This window comes from Boleophthalmus pectinirostris, unplaced genomic scaffold (genome assembly GCF_026225935.1).
Source record: "Boleophthalmus pectinirostris isolate CB_2022bp ecotype Guang Dong unplaced genomic scaffold, ASM2622593v1 HiC_scaffold_2, whole genome shotgun sequence".
NCBI classification, from domain to species: Eukaryota; Metazoa; Chordata; class Actinopteri; order Gobiiformes; family Gobiidae; genus Boleophthalmus; species Boleophthalmus pectinirostris.
Genome location: NW_026571152.1, coordinates 33,325,315 through 33,345,020, shown reverse-complemented (window position 1 = coordinate 33,345,020; position 19,706 = coordinate 33,325,315). Strand labels below are relative to the sequence as shown.

Genomic DNA, 19,706 nt, shown 5'->3' with positions numbered 1-19,706 from the left:
AAATGTAGCTGTTGCAGATTCAGTCAACTGGAGCCAGATATTATAAGTTTACAATTCTTTCCGCTCTTTTTCATTCACTTTGACGGACGTAACATCATTATTTTAAATCCATCTTAAATTAATGAAACAAACAAAAAAATTAAATGGATAAAATACACAGAAAATACAAAAAATACAAAATACAGTGTGAACAGAAGTAGAGCTAAGAATAAGAATGGCTAATATAATATAAAATAATAGGTGACCATCCAGATTTTTTGCCTTATTTCTGAATTATTGACTTGCTTATTTATTTTTTATGCATTTATTTTTTATTTTAGTCAGTGTTTTAATTTATATTGTGTGTATTCTGTGCAGCACTTAGCTTGTGTTGTGCTATAAATAAAGTTGGATTGGATTATTAAAGGTGCACTGTGTAACTTTCCGGGTAGAGGGTCCACCGCTTTGACTCCTTGTTGTTGCTTTTTTTTTTTTTTTTTTTTCCCCTGAAATGAGACAAGCAGGCCACATCACCAGACCAAATTACAGGTCAGATCTGTGGAGACGTGGACCTGCTTAGGACGTTTTGAGAAATAAAAACACCTGTAATTGAACAAATACTACATATATTTGGTTGTTGTGGAACATCCCAGGCAAAGCAATAACATCACCATGGAGACAATCAGATGGCTGATCCTCTATCAGAAAAGTTACACAGTGCAACTTTAATATCACATGCTGCTAAAAACATGTACACACTCATTTAAGTTGCTGTTTAGATTGCTTTTATATTTTTTGTCAGAAAGCATTTAATTCTCTTTTATTTTGAAATGAGTTGTGAGCATAGTTAAAGGTGCATTATGTAACTTTTCTAGAGGGTCTGTCACCTGCTTGTTGCCTGGAATGTTCCACAGTATGACATTAAACAGCTCAACCTTACATTTATTCAATTACAGGTGGTTTTATTGCTCAAAAATACCTTGAAAATCCGGTATTTTGACTATGAGCGGGGTCGCCTCTCCACAGATCTGACCTGTACCTTGGTCTGGTTTGGTCTCCATGAAGATAGAAAGGTTTCATACCATACTGTGAAGTGTTCCAGATAAAGCAATAACAACTCCATGGAGACATTTGACAGAGCCTCCAGCAGAAAAGTTCCACACTGCACCTTTAAGCGTGTTAGATTATTGTATATCATTGTGCTACTTAGTGCTCAACATACAGGTCTGGTGCTGAATGTATCTGAGTTTAGTGGTGACCCAATACCTCGAGACAGGCAGCTGAGGTGTTACCAGTATCTCTTTGACATTATCCATTGCGAATTCTCGAGCAGCAATGACTTTGACTAAGCTTTAAGCAGTATTTAAAGGAAATGATTAAACTGATTATAAAATGGTGCATGGGTATCCTGTCCGCTCCTGGTCCTGCCTTGTATAAGCTCATTGAAACCAGAGAGGGTGAAGACCAAAGCGTGCCAAGATCTCAGACTCTCAGACTGTGCCAACTCTGAGAAAAAATCTGTTCTGCTCATTGATTAGCCCCAAATCCTGGATTGTGTTAAACTTGAAAAACCCAGAGCTCAGAGTCTGGTGTTGTGGTCACCTGAGAGGAAGCTGTACAGTGGGAGGAGGGGCGGGGTCAGGCTGGCCGAGGAGTGACCGGCACAGAGTTTAGGAGTAACTCTATACGGAGAAGCATTCCTCACAGGGCATCTGTGAACGCAATTCTCTGCTTCTAATAATCTATCTAATAATCTCATCAGAGACACTATGTGAACAGTATTGTAAATTATATAACAGAATGTTGTACATCTGAATGAAGATTATCCCAGGACTCTTCTGTTGGATATCCAGAGCCACAGAGCCTTGTCCTGGTATAAACCTGATGCTGCTGTATCTGATGGCAGGCAGTGATTTCTCACATCGAGCAGAGCTGACACAGCCCACAGTGTATGCTCATGGGTCAGACTGATCCATGTCTCAGTAACACTCAGCGCTCTATGTCAGATCACTGGAATCTGGCTCATATACTGTATATATGATCAGTGTAAAGCCTGAGTTTGTGCGTTTGAAGGACGTCCATGTTTTACACTCTTTAAGTGTTATAATCATGTTCTTGGCGCAGGTGTGGCCTTGTTGGTGTCTCCTGAGACTCCCATACAGCTGGGCCTGGACAGTGGGGAACAGATCTGCCTGCAGTCACTGCCTAGTATGGAGCGTCTGCCTCTCCAGTACTCAGTGTGTGTGGGCCCCAACGTGAAGGCGGCTCATCTCGACGCTATGCAACAACTGTCCCTTCACAGCAGGGAGCTGCCCAACATGAAAACCATGCGGTTAGTCAGAGGAGAAAATATAATATAAAGTTCACACCACTAAGACTCATACTTGTTATAATCCTGTTTGTGCAAATAAACCTCAGCTCCAACCACTGAGCTACATGGAGTTTATTTTGCAATTTAATGCCTAAAATGAAATCCTATATTGTCTAATAAATACTCATACTGGTTTATTGTGTTTTCTTACATCAAGACGTACTAACAATTGTATTCCATTGAAAGTCTCATATTGATTCATTTCAGTTTATTTAAGTGTTGCTGCATTACGGAGTGTTCATCATCAGTCTATTGTTTGTAGGCTGCCATTTTGGAAGCTGCTGACTTCTGTAGACTCAGGGCCGAAGGTGGAGAGGGAGCTGAGGATCTTCTCCAACCGTCTGAGGAGACACCAGCTGGGGGAGGGCGTCATCAGCCTGAATGAACATTCCACCACCCTCCTCTATGATATGGTATGAATCACTCTGCACCACACACTCTGTACTACACACTGAGAAGAGTTGTCAAGATTAAAGAACAACCAGCCCACAATCCCAAGGCTGATATGGTCAAACATGTTAGTATGAGCAGAGTTGGTCATTCAATAAAACATGCTGACAACTTTTAACAGCATATCATGTCTGTCAAACCAACAAAGGTGTAATGCAATGTCAAACCATTGTGTAAAAGTTGGATACGAAGAACATAATGAACCCTTACTGCACTTGAAGAACTGTCTAAAAAAATGTTTTCAAAGCTAAAGCTGTCACCACTTCTAGCAGAGGTCTACAATAGGAATAGGGATTCTTAAGTCACTATAAGCCCTTTGGATCCAATTCACATTTTATAGTTATGATCTTGAGTGATACTAATGGACAGTTTTAGCTGTATCCTTCTATAGATGTTACATTGAAGTGTTGGACTGTATGTTCTGATAATTATGTAAAAATGGCGTGTGGATTTACAATGACATAACAAGCTTATCTGTGCATTTTCCCACCAGTGGCTGGCCTCCTGAGGTCAGACCTTGTGTTCTTAAGAGGTTTTGTTCCTCTGTTGTGGAATCTGAAATCTCACTTTGACTCCACTGTGAGGATTATTATATTTGGACAAATGCTTCGTCTGACTGGGTTCTTGCTGTCACAACTTTGCAGCTCATGTCACACAGAGATAGACAAACGCAGCTTTTACATTAGAATATGTCTTTTGGTGTATGAGCATGTTTAATATAGTGAAGTGTACAGTAATATGTATATAAACTGTATGAATCTGCTGTGTATGTGCAGGACCATGACTACCTCAACAGCAGGAGAAGGGGGATGTCTAAGCGACTGACCAGGGACTTCCCTCTTGTCAAGCTTCTTAACATTTCCATCACGCTGTCCCCGTTCCTGGGCGTGGACTCCACGCAATTCCACAGTTCCCTCGTCGATGGTACTGAAACCTACTGGCTCAGCGTACCCTCAAACCCTCAAGGACAAATGGTGAGCCTCCACTGCACAATAAATGATGACAATCCTTCACTACTTTTACGTTCTGAAATATTACGTATCAGTAATTCATGTTGGTGACGTGAAAAAACAGATAGTTTTTTCTTGAGTGAACATTTTCCATCTGTTTTTTTTCTTGCTGCCTCCATTTATTACACTTCAGTTCACAAAGGCTGAAGGCAGCGTTCGGTCAGATTCATATCAGTAAAAACATAAGAGTGTCTAAAAGGCTTATTGTCACTTTGCCATAGAAAAGACTTGCCAAAGAAAATTTTAACCTACTAACCTGCTAACCTGCAAGCCTCCACGCTCCAAATAGAAAGAGAGCACGACTCCAGACTCCATTGATTCCAAATGACTTTATATTGTCTCTGTAACTGCTGCTGTGAGCCTCCTCATTTTGGGCTTAAAATGTTCATGATCCTTTCTCTCTATATATAAACTCTTATTCCTAATCAGAACCAAATTTGCCCCAAAATTGCTGCTTGTGAACTTCATTACATTCCCTTAGTCTACTTCTTTATACAGTCTATGGATGTAGGACAGTTTAACAAAGGGAGCAACTGTAAAAAAAAAATGTTTGGCAGCTATTTTTCCCTCTAAGCCATTGCTAATCTGAGCATTTTTCTTTTTGTCCTTCAGGTTCCCATATTAAGTCAGTGGCATGGGAGGTTCTGTGTTAAACTGAACCTGACGAATCCAGGGGCCGTGAGCTGGTTCCTGGACAGAGTGGGCTCTCTCCAGGCTCTTCTGGGGATGGAGTACGTCCTGCTGGAGGGAGCAGAGGGCAGCGCGCTGGAGGAGCAGGCTCTGCGGGCACAGTCTCTCTCTGGAGACAGATACATCAGTCTACTGGCAGACCTGGCATCCAGAATAGAAAACTCCATTGTGACGGCAGGAACACAGTAAGCACGATAAACTCAGAGTCAAGATAATTACTATATCGACTTATTAATTGATACATAAAAGGTGGAACAGTATATTTTGGGGCTCAACATTTATCCTGTGTTCAATTTGTTTGTAAAAGTGTGGAGATTTTTGTATTTTTTATGTAATAAGGGAATATTTGTATAATAGAGGGTAGAATAAATAACTTCTAATCACTAATTAATGGATCATTCTGCCATTCGCTTGTTGCAGCTCATGACTTTTAATGATAATTTATATTTAAGCCCTACTGTCTTGTCAAAGCTTGAGCTCGTCAGATCGCAGAAGCTAAGCATAGCCGGGCCTGGTTAGTCCTTGGATGGGAGACCACTGGGAATATCAGGTGCCACAGTGGGACAACAGTGGCAAAATCCATTGTTGTGTTCTTAGGCAAGACACTTCACCGACATGTGTGGGCGTGTGTGTGTGTGTGTGAGTGTTGGTTGGATGGGCCAGTGGTGAAGATTGAGAGCCTCGTTTCTGTTAGTCTTCCCCGGGGCAGCTGTGGCTACAATAGTATTTTACCACCACCGAGTGTGGAGTGAAAGAATAATGCTCTTGTCTTGAAAAGCGTTATATAAATCCAATCCAAATCCAATTCAATAATAAAGGGACAGTTTAGAATTTTGGACATAGGGCCTCATTTCCTAGTGATCCAGAGTGTTGGAGACGTGTAGAGATACTTTTTTAAATATTCCATCCAGTCCTTGTATTTGCAGAGGTCGCTGGTGCTAGGCTAGTGCATGTCAATGGCCATAGTTATCCTGCCACTAAAAACACTTACCCACTCCACAAAACACCAGAAGGAAATCTGTTCTTACACCAGACTGTCGATGTAAATGTCTGTGTTGAGAGAATAATGTTTGAAATCAAACTAACCTTGCATCGCTTGAATCGTCGCATGTTAAGGGACTATTTTCTCATATATCAGTCCGCCGCTGACGAGCTTTCTATCAGGAAGTACAACTTGCTGCTGCTGCTCAGACATAAATCCTTCAAATGTAAGGTTAATTTTATTTGAAACATTATTCTGTCAACACAGACATTTACATCGACAGTCTGGTGTAATAATAGATTTGCTTCTGGGTGTTTTGTGGAGTGGTTAAGACTGTTTTTAGTGGCAGGATAACTATGACCATTGACATGCACTAGCCTAGCACCAGCGACATTTGCAAATACAAGGACTGGATGGAATATTTTAAAAAGTGTCTCCACACGTCTCCAACACTCTGGCTCACTAGGAAATGAGGTCCTATGTCCAAAATTCCAAACTGTCCTTTGAAAGTACTACAATACTACAAAACTATATTATCGTTGATTGCAATATCTCAAGCTTCAAAATGTGTTATTGTGACAGGCCTCATAGTTTGTTTTAATGTGAATACTGAACTTTACTTTGGTGTGTGTGACAGGTCGAGCCACAGGCCTCTGTTTGTCCGGATGACGCCCCTGCAGTCAGACTGGAGCTCTATGGGTCTGAAGGGCATCATTCCCTCCCTGCTGCACCACACTCTAATGGGATACAACTTCCTCATTCCTGATGCAGTAGGTAATAATACAGCCAACCATACATCAGTGGAGAAATGTTAAAGGGTCTTTGTTTTCTGATCTATGTTATAATGTTGTTTCTTCATCACAAACAGACCTGGAGTTGTGTTTTGTTTCATTCACACATGTTTAACACACAAACAGAAAACACTCTGTTCCACCTTGTGAGGTCATGTGGTAATAGAGGAAGTGCGGCACAGTGTTTTCAAACTCCATGCACCGTCACTAGAATCATTTGGATAATTTCAGCCTTTTGACAATCTACTGATCTAAAGAAAGTTGCTGTTAACTTAAAAACTACGGCTTCATGACATCTTAAGATGGAACAGAGCATTTTGAGCGTTGGAGATGTGGACAGACTATTAATAAAGGGTTTGAATGAATGAATGAAACAAAACACAACCCCAGGCAGGCCTGTTGACAGACATTTGGGGGCCTTGGGTAAGAAAGGTCACATGGGCCTCCTTCTAATATGAATTAATAAGAAGAGGGTCTAAGACTACGTTTACAATGAAATAACTCTGTGAATCACCATATCAGAAACAATCTGCATCTAGACACATCATTTCTGTGTCCGCAAGCCTTCCCTATCCACACAGCTTTGAGCATATTTGTTTATGTTTTACAGAAACAAAACTTAAAACCCCATGGCTAATTTGCATAAACTAAGCGCTCAAAAAACAGCTCGCTATTGTGCGCTGATGTGGTTCAGCTTCTGTTGGACTAAAGGACACGACTCAGTGGCATATGAATGTTCTTTCTGTGACAGAGGGGTGTTCTGCTGAGGGTGAGTCTGTTCTGTGTTTCTGTCACATTGGAGATGGTTCATGTGAAACTTGTCAGAGATCATACGTCTGCAGGTCGTACACACAGACCGTTTATATGAATGGACATATATTCTAGCCTCTTAGCGTATTGGCAGTAAATTACTTCACGGCACATAGACCTACATCAGCGTATAAGCGTATCAGCTTTTTCAGGCATCCACACAGTGCCGGATCAGATCCATACTCAGATGAATTTGTGGGAGCTGATGGCACCAGATCTCTAGGTGTCTAGAACCGTTTTCAATCGGATTAGTGTGGACAAACACTGCATCCTCAATGAAAATTACTCCAATACGTATTAGGGTGGATAGGGCCTAATTCTGGGCCTATAAGACCATGGGGCCCCGGACAACAGAGCCCTTTGTTCCTCCCTATCGTCTCCCCTGTTTTCTGAGGAGGTAACAACATTATAACATGGCTTAACACTCACAAGAGTAAATTTTGCATAATAAAGGACCTTTAACATGAATTTTACTTTTTGAAGATCACTTTTACTGATAGTTTTGTGTTGTGTGTGTTTTTGTGTGTTTTGTGTGTGACCAGGCGGCTCTCTGTCTGAAGACCTGGTCACAGATGAGGAGTTGTTCATTCGATGGCTGGAAATCGTGGCCTTTCTCCCAGTGATCAGCTTCCACACCCCACCGTGGGTCTGTGGGGAGGACCGGGTACGCCCCTCACACACACACACACCCCCACACACACACCCAAACACAGAGAGACACAAAAATGCATTCTTATTGTAAGCAGGGGTCACCACTCCACAGATATGACCTGTAACTTTCCCTGATGGTTGTCTTCATGGAAATAAATAAGTGAAATGTCAAACTGTGGAACATTCTAGACAAGCAGGTGATGGACTCTCCCCCCAGAAACACATTGCAGGAGATAGGTAGAGCAGTTTTATTGGCACAGAAGCCTGCCCACAGCTCAGCAGGTGAATAATAAAGTGTTCTTCTATGTCATTGAGCTGTTTATTTAGAGACATGGGGTCGGCCTGGCACCCCTCTCTCCGGGCTCGGAGAGGATTTTCCCCCCAGCAGGAGAGCCCACCCACATAACCTCATTCACAACAGGCAGTACAAAAACAGTAACATTATAACTAACACATGAGTTATTGTGGCTTAGGTTTGAAACAGAACGCACTTGTTGTTTTCCTAAAGTATGGGAGTTCTATACCTCCTGTACCTCCTCTCTCAATGGGAGCAATGGCTTGGCTTCCTCCTGACATCACCTGTGGTTAAGACTCCATCTGTTCTGAATTACAGTCCTTCATCTAGATTTATGACTCAGTCCTGTTCCAGCTAACGCATAGAGAGCCACTTCGGCAAGAATGATAATGAATTTGAGTCTTGGAAAATACTTCATTGTGACAATTAAGATTTCCATGAGTAATTGATCATTGACAGAGAAGGAAGATCAATGCTGTTTTTCCAGTAGCATGTAGAGGGAGCAAAAACACTGGAAATGTTACGTGACAGATATATTTTGGGGGGCCAGGGCGTGTTTTCCATGTTGGTCCACTTTGCGTGTTATTAAACTTCTAAGAGCTGATGAAGAGAGGTTTCACAGAGGTAAACTGTACTGCATATTATTGTGGTCGGGGTCTAGAGCACCTTTATTTCCACAGTGTGTGAGACAGGACAATGAAACGACTGCACTCGCTCTAATAGCAATAAAACCTCAAACCCACATCCAGGCCTGGATTCTCAATTATACAAGGATCAACTCAAAACCAGGCAGACTTCAAGCTCATTCCTACAAAACGTTCTTCATCCAAAGTCATAAAAAATCATATTTTAAATAAATGTGGTCAAGTTGTTTTCGTCATGGGACGTTGCAGAGAATGTGACCCTTTTAGGAATGCTACTGAGGCCTTTGGTCAGACGCAGACAGGAGGACTCAGTATAACTCAGTATAAAGTTAATGTTGAACTGCCCCTGAATGTACGTGCTCTGCTCTGGACATGACTCAAATGTCTTTTGCAGAGTCCTGAGAGACTTTTGTTTTATTCTGCTAATGTTTTTGACAATACCTTACAATGATGCTGCTGTGTTGAGCATTTAAGCTACTCTAAACTAACAGTCATGTCCAGGTGGAGTCTGGTCGATACCTGTTACTCTGTTACCTGCATCTCTTGTTTTCACTGTACTGTGACTGAAATGAGTTTTGCTTTGTGTTTTTCCCCCAGGTGTTGAATATAACTCGGCAGTACATATCTCTACACCAGAAGACGGTGGTTCCCCTCATAGAGAAGTACGCAGAGGAGTGGCAGCTGACGGGACAGCCCATCTTCCGCCCGATGTGGTGGTTGAGCCCCAGCGACCCCATGACCTTCACCATCGATGATCAGTTCCTCATTGGAGACGAGGTGACTTTAGGACTTTAATGTGAAGTCATTAGGAGTTCCTTCCTGCTCCATCTGATCTGTCCTTTGGCTGTAACTCGATGTGCTGCTAATTGGTCAGAATGTCTCAGCCTTAATGGGTGTGTGTTTGCAGGTCCTGGTGGCACCCGTGGTGGAGAGGGGGGCTGTACACAGGGATATTTATTTACCTGATGGGGGCTTCCAGTGGCAGGACCGCCTGACTGCACAGGTGTTCGATGGAGGAACGCTGCTACAGGACTATCCCGTGGCCTTGGAGGAGGTGGCCATTTTCTTAAGAAGAAGCTGAGTCAGATGGCCTGACATGCTGTACTTTATACAAATCCTTTTCAAATACTTGTGCTGTTCTCGGTCTGCACTTTTCCACTTAGGACCCAGTCTCAAGTCTGAGACATGTAGAAACTAATTTTTTTTTTTTATACTTGCACTTTATAAATTCAAATAATTGTATTTTTTAAAAGACATTTTAATCAATTTTACCTCTGGCTGATTTTGTTTCCCAGTATTTTTGCTTCTTTTGTAAGGCTGATGCATTTCTACGGTCTAATTTTTATGCTGCTGGCTCACTTGACAAGAAGAAACAAAACAAGCCCCGTGCTTAAAATCTGAATCTTTCACCAAGACCAAATGAAAATGGAGGACGGCTAAACGTGCTTAAACAGGAGGAGACAGACAAACCTGCACATTGGTACCATACGCCTTACCACAAACTATGCTTTTACTTGAACTTAACCGGCCTTTATGGCTGATGATTTTGAATGTACCTCAAGTAACTGTTTCTTACTACTTACCAAGTCACGTGACAATCTTACAGCCCATAGCACTTATTCATATTAGTATGTGTATTGTAAACATACCACTTTGACACATGTCTTTTAGTACTGTAGGCCAGACATTGAGGCCCCTGACTCCTGTGCATATTAAACTAAGTATTAAGCCTCTTACCATGTTATTAACCTGCTGTAGTGACAGCTTTAGCTGGACGCTTATGTAGAGTGGATTTATTTATATACCAGAAGATGGTATAAAATTACAAATTTAAAGTCTTTATGTCAGAAACTCATCCCACCCACAAAATACAGTATAGCAACGAACTAAAAAATGCATTCACTTTTTTCTTAAGTTTAAATTGACTAACATAAAGTAAATAAGATTTATAATATCAGAAGAAATTATTCAAAATCATCAGGCTCTTGGATAGACAGTCTTTACCAACACCAGTAACACATATAAGTATATAAGTATTACGCACACTCTTCCACCAACATGAAGTTTACTGTGTCCTTTCACTCTCAGGTTGACGACACTTAAATCACTCGATGTCTTAGCGCAGCGCCGTACAGATAAATACACAAACGTCTTAACGTGTCTTAGATTGTATTTTGTTGAATCGGAGAAACTGTGATTTTGTTTTGCCCAACGCTTTAATGGAGTGCTGTGGATGTTCAGCAGACAAAGGCTTTGTTTTATTATTCCACCAGCTCCATTCGCCTTAACGTGCTACTTCTGGACAGAGGAAGTGTCAGAATTATTGCAGTGTTAGCAATGTACTACATATTACAATGACTGTGCCATTACAAGTATTTTCTCTTCTGTAAATCAGAACTTAGAACAACAAGTTGCAATAAAGTTTACATTTTCTTACATCATTTTGATCGATCTTCTGATTATTCATGACTTTTGGACTATTCCAATTTGGAAATAGAGATGCATTTTTTTCCACAAACTGATAAAAACCCACTAACTCACCTCTTTTGCAGTGACATTACGCTGGGGGTGTTCTACATATATGTGTATTGGCGGGATGTTCAGCAGGTACCATAGTGACACAATACACATATTAGCAGACACTGCTAAAAATGTTTCAAGATGGTCTGAAAACTCTAAGAAAAATACAAAATGGATACAAAAAATACAAAATACAGGCTCCTGAAAATGAAAACAGGAGCCTGTGATCAATATGAGCGTTCATGGTCATGTTTAGGTGTTTAATTTTCAACAAAAAAGGTGAGTGGGACTAATTGAAAAACTGTGACTGTGATTATTTAAGAGCACAAATCAGCTCACCTGTTATAGATCCAGCCGAGTCAGTTCTTTCTGGTCAGATTGTGTTAAAATAAAGATCAGATTAAAGTCTAACTAAGCTTAAGACAGAGCATGCCTCCAGTTAGCGTCACAGTCACACAGAATCAGCTGCAAAGTATCAATACGCTGACAACAAGCTAGAACGGAAAAAATGAAAATTGTACATATTGTATAATTGTTTTGTTTTTTGTTTTACCAGGGAGTGAGTCATGGTTGGAGCCTTAACTAGTCACCACAACTCTCCAGGGACTCCAGTAGATTCCAGTGACTGTGTGTAGCCGCTGCCACGACACGCATCAAAAGAACTACACATGTGATGGGTTGAATTACTTTTTATGATTGCTAGAACTGGAAAGGTTTCAGACCACCTTTCACTACTCAGAGAATGGGTCTGGTCAGGGTTTAAATCCGTCTGTTGATACTTTACAGCTGATACCGTCAAGATTCTTCGAGGGTGTGACGCTAACGGAAGGCACTGCGCTGTCTGAAGCTAGATTAGACTTTAATCGGAGCTTTAATTTAACGCAATCTGACAGGAAGAACATCAAATTACAGTCACATTAGCCAACACTTTCTCAGTTAGTCACTTTCTCCTTTTTGTATTTCATATTGTATCACAGACTCTTGAAAATATGTTGATTATTGATGTAACAATAACCAAAATATTGTGATATCTTATGGTCAAAAGTCTCACAATAATATCGTGGGCTGTTACAATATATCGAATTACAAGTTTCTTTGCTTAAATGCATTGTTTTATAGTAACAACAGCTTATAAACATAGGGAACTACATATCCCATGATTCATTTCAGTGCAGACAACGCGAAGAAATTTGTTTTTTACATGAATTCTTGGGGTTATGATGATAAAAATTCACACCAAATTCTTGTCAAGGTATTTAAAAAGCAAAAAAGTGTCCCATCTACAATTATATTAACTTCTCCAAATTATCGCAATAAATATTGTACCGTGAGATGCATATCGTGATAAATATATACTGAGAGATTTGGATATCGTTACAATCCGTGTATCATTTGTTCATTCGTTTTTCAATATAAAGCCAAAAATAATAAAACGAAAAAATCAACAATTTTCTTCATTATTTGTCTCCAAAACCAAAATGAAAAAACAGATAATGATTTGTTTATTCAGTTTTCGGTTTTGTGTTTAAATGAATAATGGAAAAAACAGATAACGGCCGTTTCCTGTTTACATGACTTAAACTGTGATGCCGGACTTTTGCACCGCAAAACTGATTGAACCAGGACTGAACCAGGACTAAACTGTTTTCAGTCCCGGTCTGATCCCAGTCTGGTCCTGGTCTCAGTCCCCGTCTCAGTCCTGGTCCTGTTCCCAGTCTCAATGCTTGTCTCAATGCTTGTCTCAGTCCAGGTCTCAGTCCTGGTCTGTTTTGTGTCTGGTTCTGGACCTGGTTTAGTCCTGGTTTAGTCCTGATTTAGTCCATATGTGGTGCAAAAGTTCGGCATCGCAGTTTAAGTCACGGAAATGGCCGTTATCCATTTTTTCCATTATTCATTTAAACACAAAATCAAAAACTGAAAAAAACAAATCGTTATCTGTTTTTTCATTTTGGTTTTGGAGACAAATAATGAAGAAAATAGTTGTATTTTTCGTTTTATTATTTTTGGTTTTATTTTCAAAAACAAATGAACAAATGATACACGGATTAATTACATCCCTAATGTTGATTAAATTCATTTTGCATTTTTTCTCAAGACAGTCTTTGCTAATGTGTGCACTACATGGTAACACCCAAACATACCGCCATAGACATACGTGCAGAACACCCCTGGCGTGACGTCACTGCAAAGTATCAATTCTGGCATCACATTTGATCAAGTGCTGAACAGCCTTTACATTATATTAGCCTGCTGACAGATATCTTCTACCTAATTCCACTTAAACCTAATAAAGCTATTTTTATCCGGGCCGAGCGTGTCATGGGAGAGATTCTCAGGGGAATCGCATTCACTCTTGTGCTTATACCTTGGTTGCTTCCTTTACTGTCACCACGGCTCCTTGTTTGGCTCAGATCCACGGAGGGGCCCCCGGTCTCTGCTCCTGTAGCGCTCTTAAGACAGGTGCAGCTGGCCACAGACATGCACAGCCCTCCCAGCCAAACCTCCTCTCCATTTACACCACAAGTCTTAATCACTTTATGTATCACACTATTTAGGTTTTTTTGTTTTTTTCACATCACGGTTAACAGTCGGATAAAATTCACAAAGCGTATTATTATTACATTTGTTTATAAGGTGTTCAAGTTACAAAACAGGGCTGCCACATGGAGATTGCTAGTGCGTAATAAGAATCCTAATATGACCTTAACTCTACATTTCACAATAGTTCGGCATTTTTTAATGTAATTTGAGAATACATTTGTGGGGTACACTTCCTGCACAATAAACCAGATCCTTCCAGAAAACGTGCGGTCAGTCTCCCGCCCTAAAACAAACATTAAAAAGAAGTTTAAAAGTCCAATTTTTTTCCTTTCCAAATCCTTGAATCAACTTGTGCCATTCATTCCAATTAGGCTGAGAAAAGCTTAGTTGTAGACCAGATTCAAGAAAACAAATTGTCCTGCCAAAAGCTCAAATCAAGATTGACACCACTCATTTGCAACGGAGAAACTCTAATGAGAACAATGCGATTCTAAACCTTACAAATAACCAAATTTCTCTTGTGTTTTTGTGAGCAAGCGACACATGAATTATACTGGTGACAAGTAGAGGTCGCAGATATCTCCCAAAGTCTACTTTTAGAAAGTGCAAGTCGAGGTTTTAAGTTTCAGTGTCTGCTCTTCTTGAGTGAATGGGTTTTGCAGCTTGCCAATAAGGTGCACAATTCAAAGCCTTGTTGTCAAAAAGTCAGTAGAAAATTTACAGTCATGTGGTCACGTTGGCTCCATCCTGTGTCAATCTGAGCCAATCCAATCCACTTTATTTATATTAGTGTGTATCAGATGACATCAGAGCATTCTATAGGCCAATACTAATGAATACAGATGAGGAAAGCTAAAATAAATATTGGTAAAATGCAAAATTATCTTGTAATGCAGTAATTTCTTGGGTTTAGTCAATAACTGAAAATAGGTTCAACATTTGTGAATTTACCTTTTGGATATTTCATGGTAAAGTGCAATAAAATCAAAGGAGAAAATGGGGTCTTTTTTTCAGTCCAGTGTTTGTTGGTTTCTACTTTTGTCTAAAGTTTAAACAGTTTAAGAAATTCACATATCATCAAAAGTCCAATAAGAGTGGACACAAAGGACAACACAGAAAGAGACCAGAGACCAGACCAGAGACCAGACCAGGAACCAGAGACCAGACTAGAAACTAGACCAGAGACCAGACCAGGGACCAGACCAGGGACCAGACCAGGGACCAGACCAGAGACCAGAGACCAGAGACCAGACTAGAGACTAGACCAGAGACCAGACCAGAGGCCAGACCAGGGACCAGAGACCAGACTAGAAACTAGACCAGAGACCAGACCAGAGGACCAGACCAGGGACCAGACCAGGGACAGACCAGGACCAGACCAGGACCAGACCAGGGACCAGACCAGAGACCAGACCAGAGACCAGACTAGAGACTAGACCAGGGAGCAGACCACAAATCAGACCAGAGACCAGACTAGAAACTAGACCAGAGACCAGACCAGGGACCAGACCAGGGACCAGACCAGGGACCAGACCAGGGACCAGACCAGAGACCAGACCAGAGACCAGACTAGAGACTAGACCAGGGAGCAGACCACAAATCAGACCAGAGACCAGACTAGAAACTAGACCAGAGACCAGACCAGAGGCCAGATTAGGGACCAGACCAGAGACCAGACCAGGAACCAGAGACCAGACTAGAAACTAGACCAGAGACCAGACCAGGGACCAGACCAGGGACCAGACCAGGGACCAGACCAGGGACCAGACCAGAGACCAGACTAGAGACTAGACCAGGGAGCAGACCACAAATCAGACCAGAGACCAGACTAGAAACTAGACCAGAGACCAGACCAGAGGCCAGATTAGGGACCAGACCAGAGACCAGACCAGGAACCAGAGACCAGACTAGAAACTAGACCAGAGACCAGACCAGGGACCAGACCAGGGACCAGACCAGAGACCAGACCAGAGACCAGACAAGAAACCAAACTAGAAAGTAGACCGGAGGCCTGACCAGGGACCAGACTAGAAACCAGACCAGAGACCAGACCAAAAAGTGGGCCAGAAATCAGACCAGATTAGAAATTAGGCCAGAAACCAGAACAGAGACCAGACCAGAAACTAGAACAGAGACCAGACCAGAAACCAGCCCAGAGAGCAGACCAGGGACTAGACTAGAAACTAGACCAAAGACCAGAGACCAGGCCAGAGACCAGGCCAGAGACCAGACCAGAAAGAAGACCAGAGACCATTTCTCCTTTTGCCATGGATTCTACCTGGACGACTGAGGGATTGGGAACAAATTGTAAAAGATGGAACTCACCAATACTTAACCCTTTTTTGTCCAATCTAAATGTAAACACTTGGAAAAAAAATTGTCACAAGATCATCCTTTGTACCATCCCTAAAATTTTATAGCATTTCTAAAGTCCTGCACGAATCAATTAAGAGAGAATAAAAAGAGAATAAACCACAAATAAAAACAATAAATAAAAAGCATTAGAATACACTAAGCTAAAAATGGTTGAAACTATAAAATGAATAAAATATAAATAGAATAAAAAGACACAGAGGACCACACAACTCGCACGATGTTCAAAGCTAAAGAATTAAAGTGGGTCTCAAGACTTGAGATAAACCCATGAGTTTTTGAAAGAAGAAAAATGAGTGCTTTTTTTAAGCATTTTAAATGCACTTTTAAACATGAACAAACATAACAAAGATTCATAATGAGCAGATCAGGTTTGGTAACTACTTAATAACGACTTAATTATAAAGTGGTACATAATATCCTGTGTTTTAAATGGAGAGAACTCACACTTGAAACTATAAAAACACCTGTTGCTTACTCACACAAAAACTCAGATACAATGAATTACACTCATTAAAGGTCCAACATGATCCAAAATTGACTCTTGTGAGCTTTAAGCCGTGTTATAATGTTGTTACTTCATCAAAAACAAACCTGGAGTTGTGTTTTGTTTCATTGACACATGTCTGAGGAACCATGTCTATGTCTCCAAATCTCAAAATGCTCTGTTCCACCTTGTGATGTCATGAAGCGGTAGTTTTACGATTTTCTGATCTATGCTATCATGTTGTTTCCTCATCACAGACCTGGAGTTTGTGTTTTGTTTCATTCACACATGTTTAACACACAAATCCTGCATATTTAGGAGTTCTTCTCTCAAACAGAAAACACTCTGTTCCACTTTGTGATGTCATGTGGTAATACAGGAAGGACTCCACTGTGTTTTTAAACTCTATACACCTTCACTAGAATCATTTGGGCAATTTCAGCCTTGGAATTGTAGATCTCTACTGAACAAAAGATAGGGTTAGGTAGCCAGGCTGGCGCCACCTAGTGCCCCCACTCAATTTAATTTTTCTCCAGCAACTAGGTCAGGAATCAAAATACACTACACAGTTCGCAAAAACCCCGGAAGTGCGAGTTGGGGCACCAGCCAATCAGCGAAGAGCCGTATATTCTGTGCTGTCAACAATTTCCGAGATCGAGGATTTAAAGCCGGAACAAAGAGAATGTTTGGTGAATTTTATCAAGGGGAAAGACGTTATTGCCCTTCTACCAACGGGATTTGGGAAAAGCTTAATATACCAGTTAACCCTGTTAGTGGCCATTACATACGTCACGGCCAAATAACAGCGATTGGTTAAATAAAAAAGTACCCACCTACCTTTGAGCTAACAAATCCTAATGCTGAGAGGTCAAACAGTTTCCACAAAATGAAACCGGCTGATGAATTAGGCTAAGGGTTAGGTGGCTGTTAACTTGAAAACTTCCATTTCATGACTTCACAAGGTGGAACAGAGTGTTTTGAGCTTGGGGGATGTAGACAGACTAATAACTCAGCATGTGTGAATGAAACAAAACCCAACTCCGCGTATGTCTTTGCGTAGTTAACAACCTTATAACATGACTTAAAGCTCACAAGAGTCAGTTTTGTGTAATATAGGACCTTTAACTAAGTTTTGTACATACCGTCATAGCGTTGGCTCTCAGGGACAGAACAGGCTTTGCGGTGCCACTCACTCGAGTCTGAGCACCTGGCATCATAATGAGGTAACACCACAGCAAGCTCTGATTTAATTCAATAAACGCCAGGCTAAAGAGGGAAGCATCATCTTTACGCTCGATTTAGTTCAGGATGTACAAGTTGTCAGCACAGAAAAGCCAGCTAGTCAAAATTCCACATTTGTCATACCAATTAATCAGATACCACCACATTTGGGATACCATTTTATGCTTTCTTTACCAAGTATTTGCACAGAAACTGGTAGTTGTTTTTCAGTTCTTGGGAGTCCAATAAGCGAGTTTAAAGAGCTCATATTACACAATTTAATTTTCTAATCTATATTATAATGTTTCCTCATCACAAACAGACCTGGAGTTGTGTTTTGTCTCATTCACACGTTTAACACAGAAACCCTGCATATTAAGGCAGAGTTCTTCTCTCAAACAGAAAATACTCGGTTCCACCTTGTGATGTCATGTGGTGATACAGGAAGTGCCACACTGTGTTTTTAAACTCCATACACCTTCACTAGAATCATTTGGATAATTTCAGCCCTGGAACTGCCAATTTCTACTAAACAAAAGGGAAAAGGAGCTGTTAACTTGAAAATTACCACTACATGACATCACAAGTTGGAACAGAACATTCTGAGCTTTGTAAATGTAGACAGATTAATAATAAACAGGGGTCCCACTTTTTTTCACTGACAAAATTTCAAAACTTTTCCATGACTTTTTCATGACCTAAAGTGAATTTTCCCTGATTTTACGGCACTTACATGTGTAGAATTGATTATACTTTTAGGGCTAAATATGAAGTGTTAACCCTTTCAACTCATCTTATGTTGGTATTATAGTTTTTAACTTTCAGAAACACTGTCAGTGCATTTATTGTCATCTCTTTTAAGCAAAAGGTGCATACTTTCAGAAATAATAATAATAGCCTAATGATCACCTAACAGAACGTTGTAGATACAGGAAAGAGATACTAAAATTCCATAACTTTTCCAAAATTTTCATTGAATTTACAAAATTCAATGACTTTTCCAGGCCTGGAAAATGACATTTTCAATTTCCATGACTTTTCCAGGATTTCCATGACTGTGGGAACCCTGAATAAAAGATTACTCAAACATGTGTGAATGAAACAAAACATAACTCCAGGTATGTTTCTGATGACGTAAAAGCATTCTAACAAGGCTTAAAACTCACAATAGTCAACTTTGCGTAATATATGACAATTAAATTAATGCTGAAATGTTTGGAAATTAAATCTATGGTTTGTAGCTTGTAGTTTTTAGCTAAGAAATTCTTGTGATTGCCTAAATTTATAGAGATCTACCTAAATGTATGGAGATGCACTGCTTGACCAGAATTCCCCTAAAATAGATATTCATAGCCTGATTCATCAGCCGGTTTCACTTCGTGGAAACTGTCTGACCTCACAGCATTAGGATTAGTTCGCTCAGGCGGGTACTTTTTTTCATTTAACCAATCGCTGCAATTTGGTAGTCACATTTGTAATGCGCCGCTAACAGGGCTAACTGGTATATTAAGATTTTCCAAATCCTGTAGCAAGAAGGGCAATAACATCTTTCCCCTTGATAAAATTCACCAAACATTCTCTTTGTTCCGGCTTTAAATCCTCGATCTCAGGAATTGTTGCCAACACAGAATGTATGGCTTCATCTGCATCCATCTCGACAGCTTTTTTTACTGGCACAGACAGGCACTTGAGTTTGACATCATGGCTTCACAACTCTTCGCTGATTGGCGACTTCCAGGGTTCTTGCAAACCGTCTAGTGCATTCCGATTCCTGATCTAGTCGCTGGAGAGAAATGAAATTGAATGGAGGCACTAGGTGGCACCAGCCTGACTAGGACTGTCCTGGTTAAATAAAAGTTTTTAAAAAGTAAATATGCAAAAATATGGGAAT

The 19,706-nt window shown here is 40.6% G+C and overlaps 1 protein-coding gene across 1 annotated transcript in view; it reads left to right on the top strand.

Annotated features, from left to right (window-relative positions):
- Positions 1-9,754, top strand: part of si:ch211-236l14.4 (SITS-binding protein) — a 33,425-nt gene extending 23,671 nt beyond the window's left edge. The window contains exons 4-11 of the mRNA XM_020931122.2: positions 2,104-2,311; positions 2,613-2,763; positions 3,577-3,774; positions 4,423-4,685; positions 6,120-6,256; positions 7,626-7,747; positions 9,271-9,450; positions 9,581-9,754. Of these exons, the coding sequence (XP_020786781.2) occupies positions 2,104-2,311; positions 2,613-2,763; positions 3,577-3,774; positions 4,423-4,685; positions 6,120-6,256; positions 7,626-7,747; positions 9,271-9,450; positions 9,581-9,754 (1,433 nt within the window). The remainder of the gene's footprint in view (positions 1-2,103; positions 2,312-2,612; positions 2,764-3,576; positions 3,775-4,422; positions 4,686-6,119; positions 6,257-7,625; positions 7,748-9,270; positions 9,451-9,580) is intronic.
- The last annotated feature ends 9,952 nt before the right edge of the window (positions 9,755-19,706 follow it).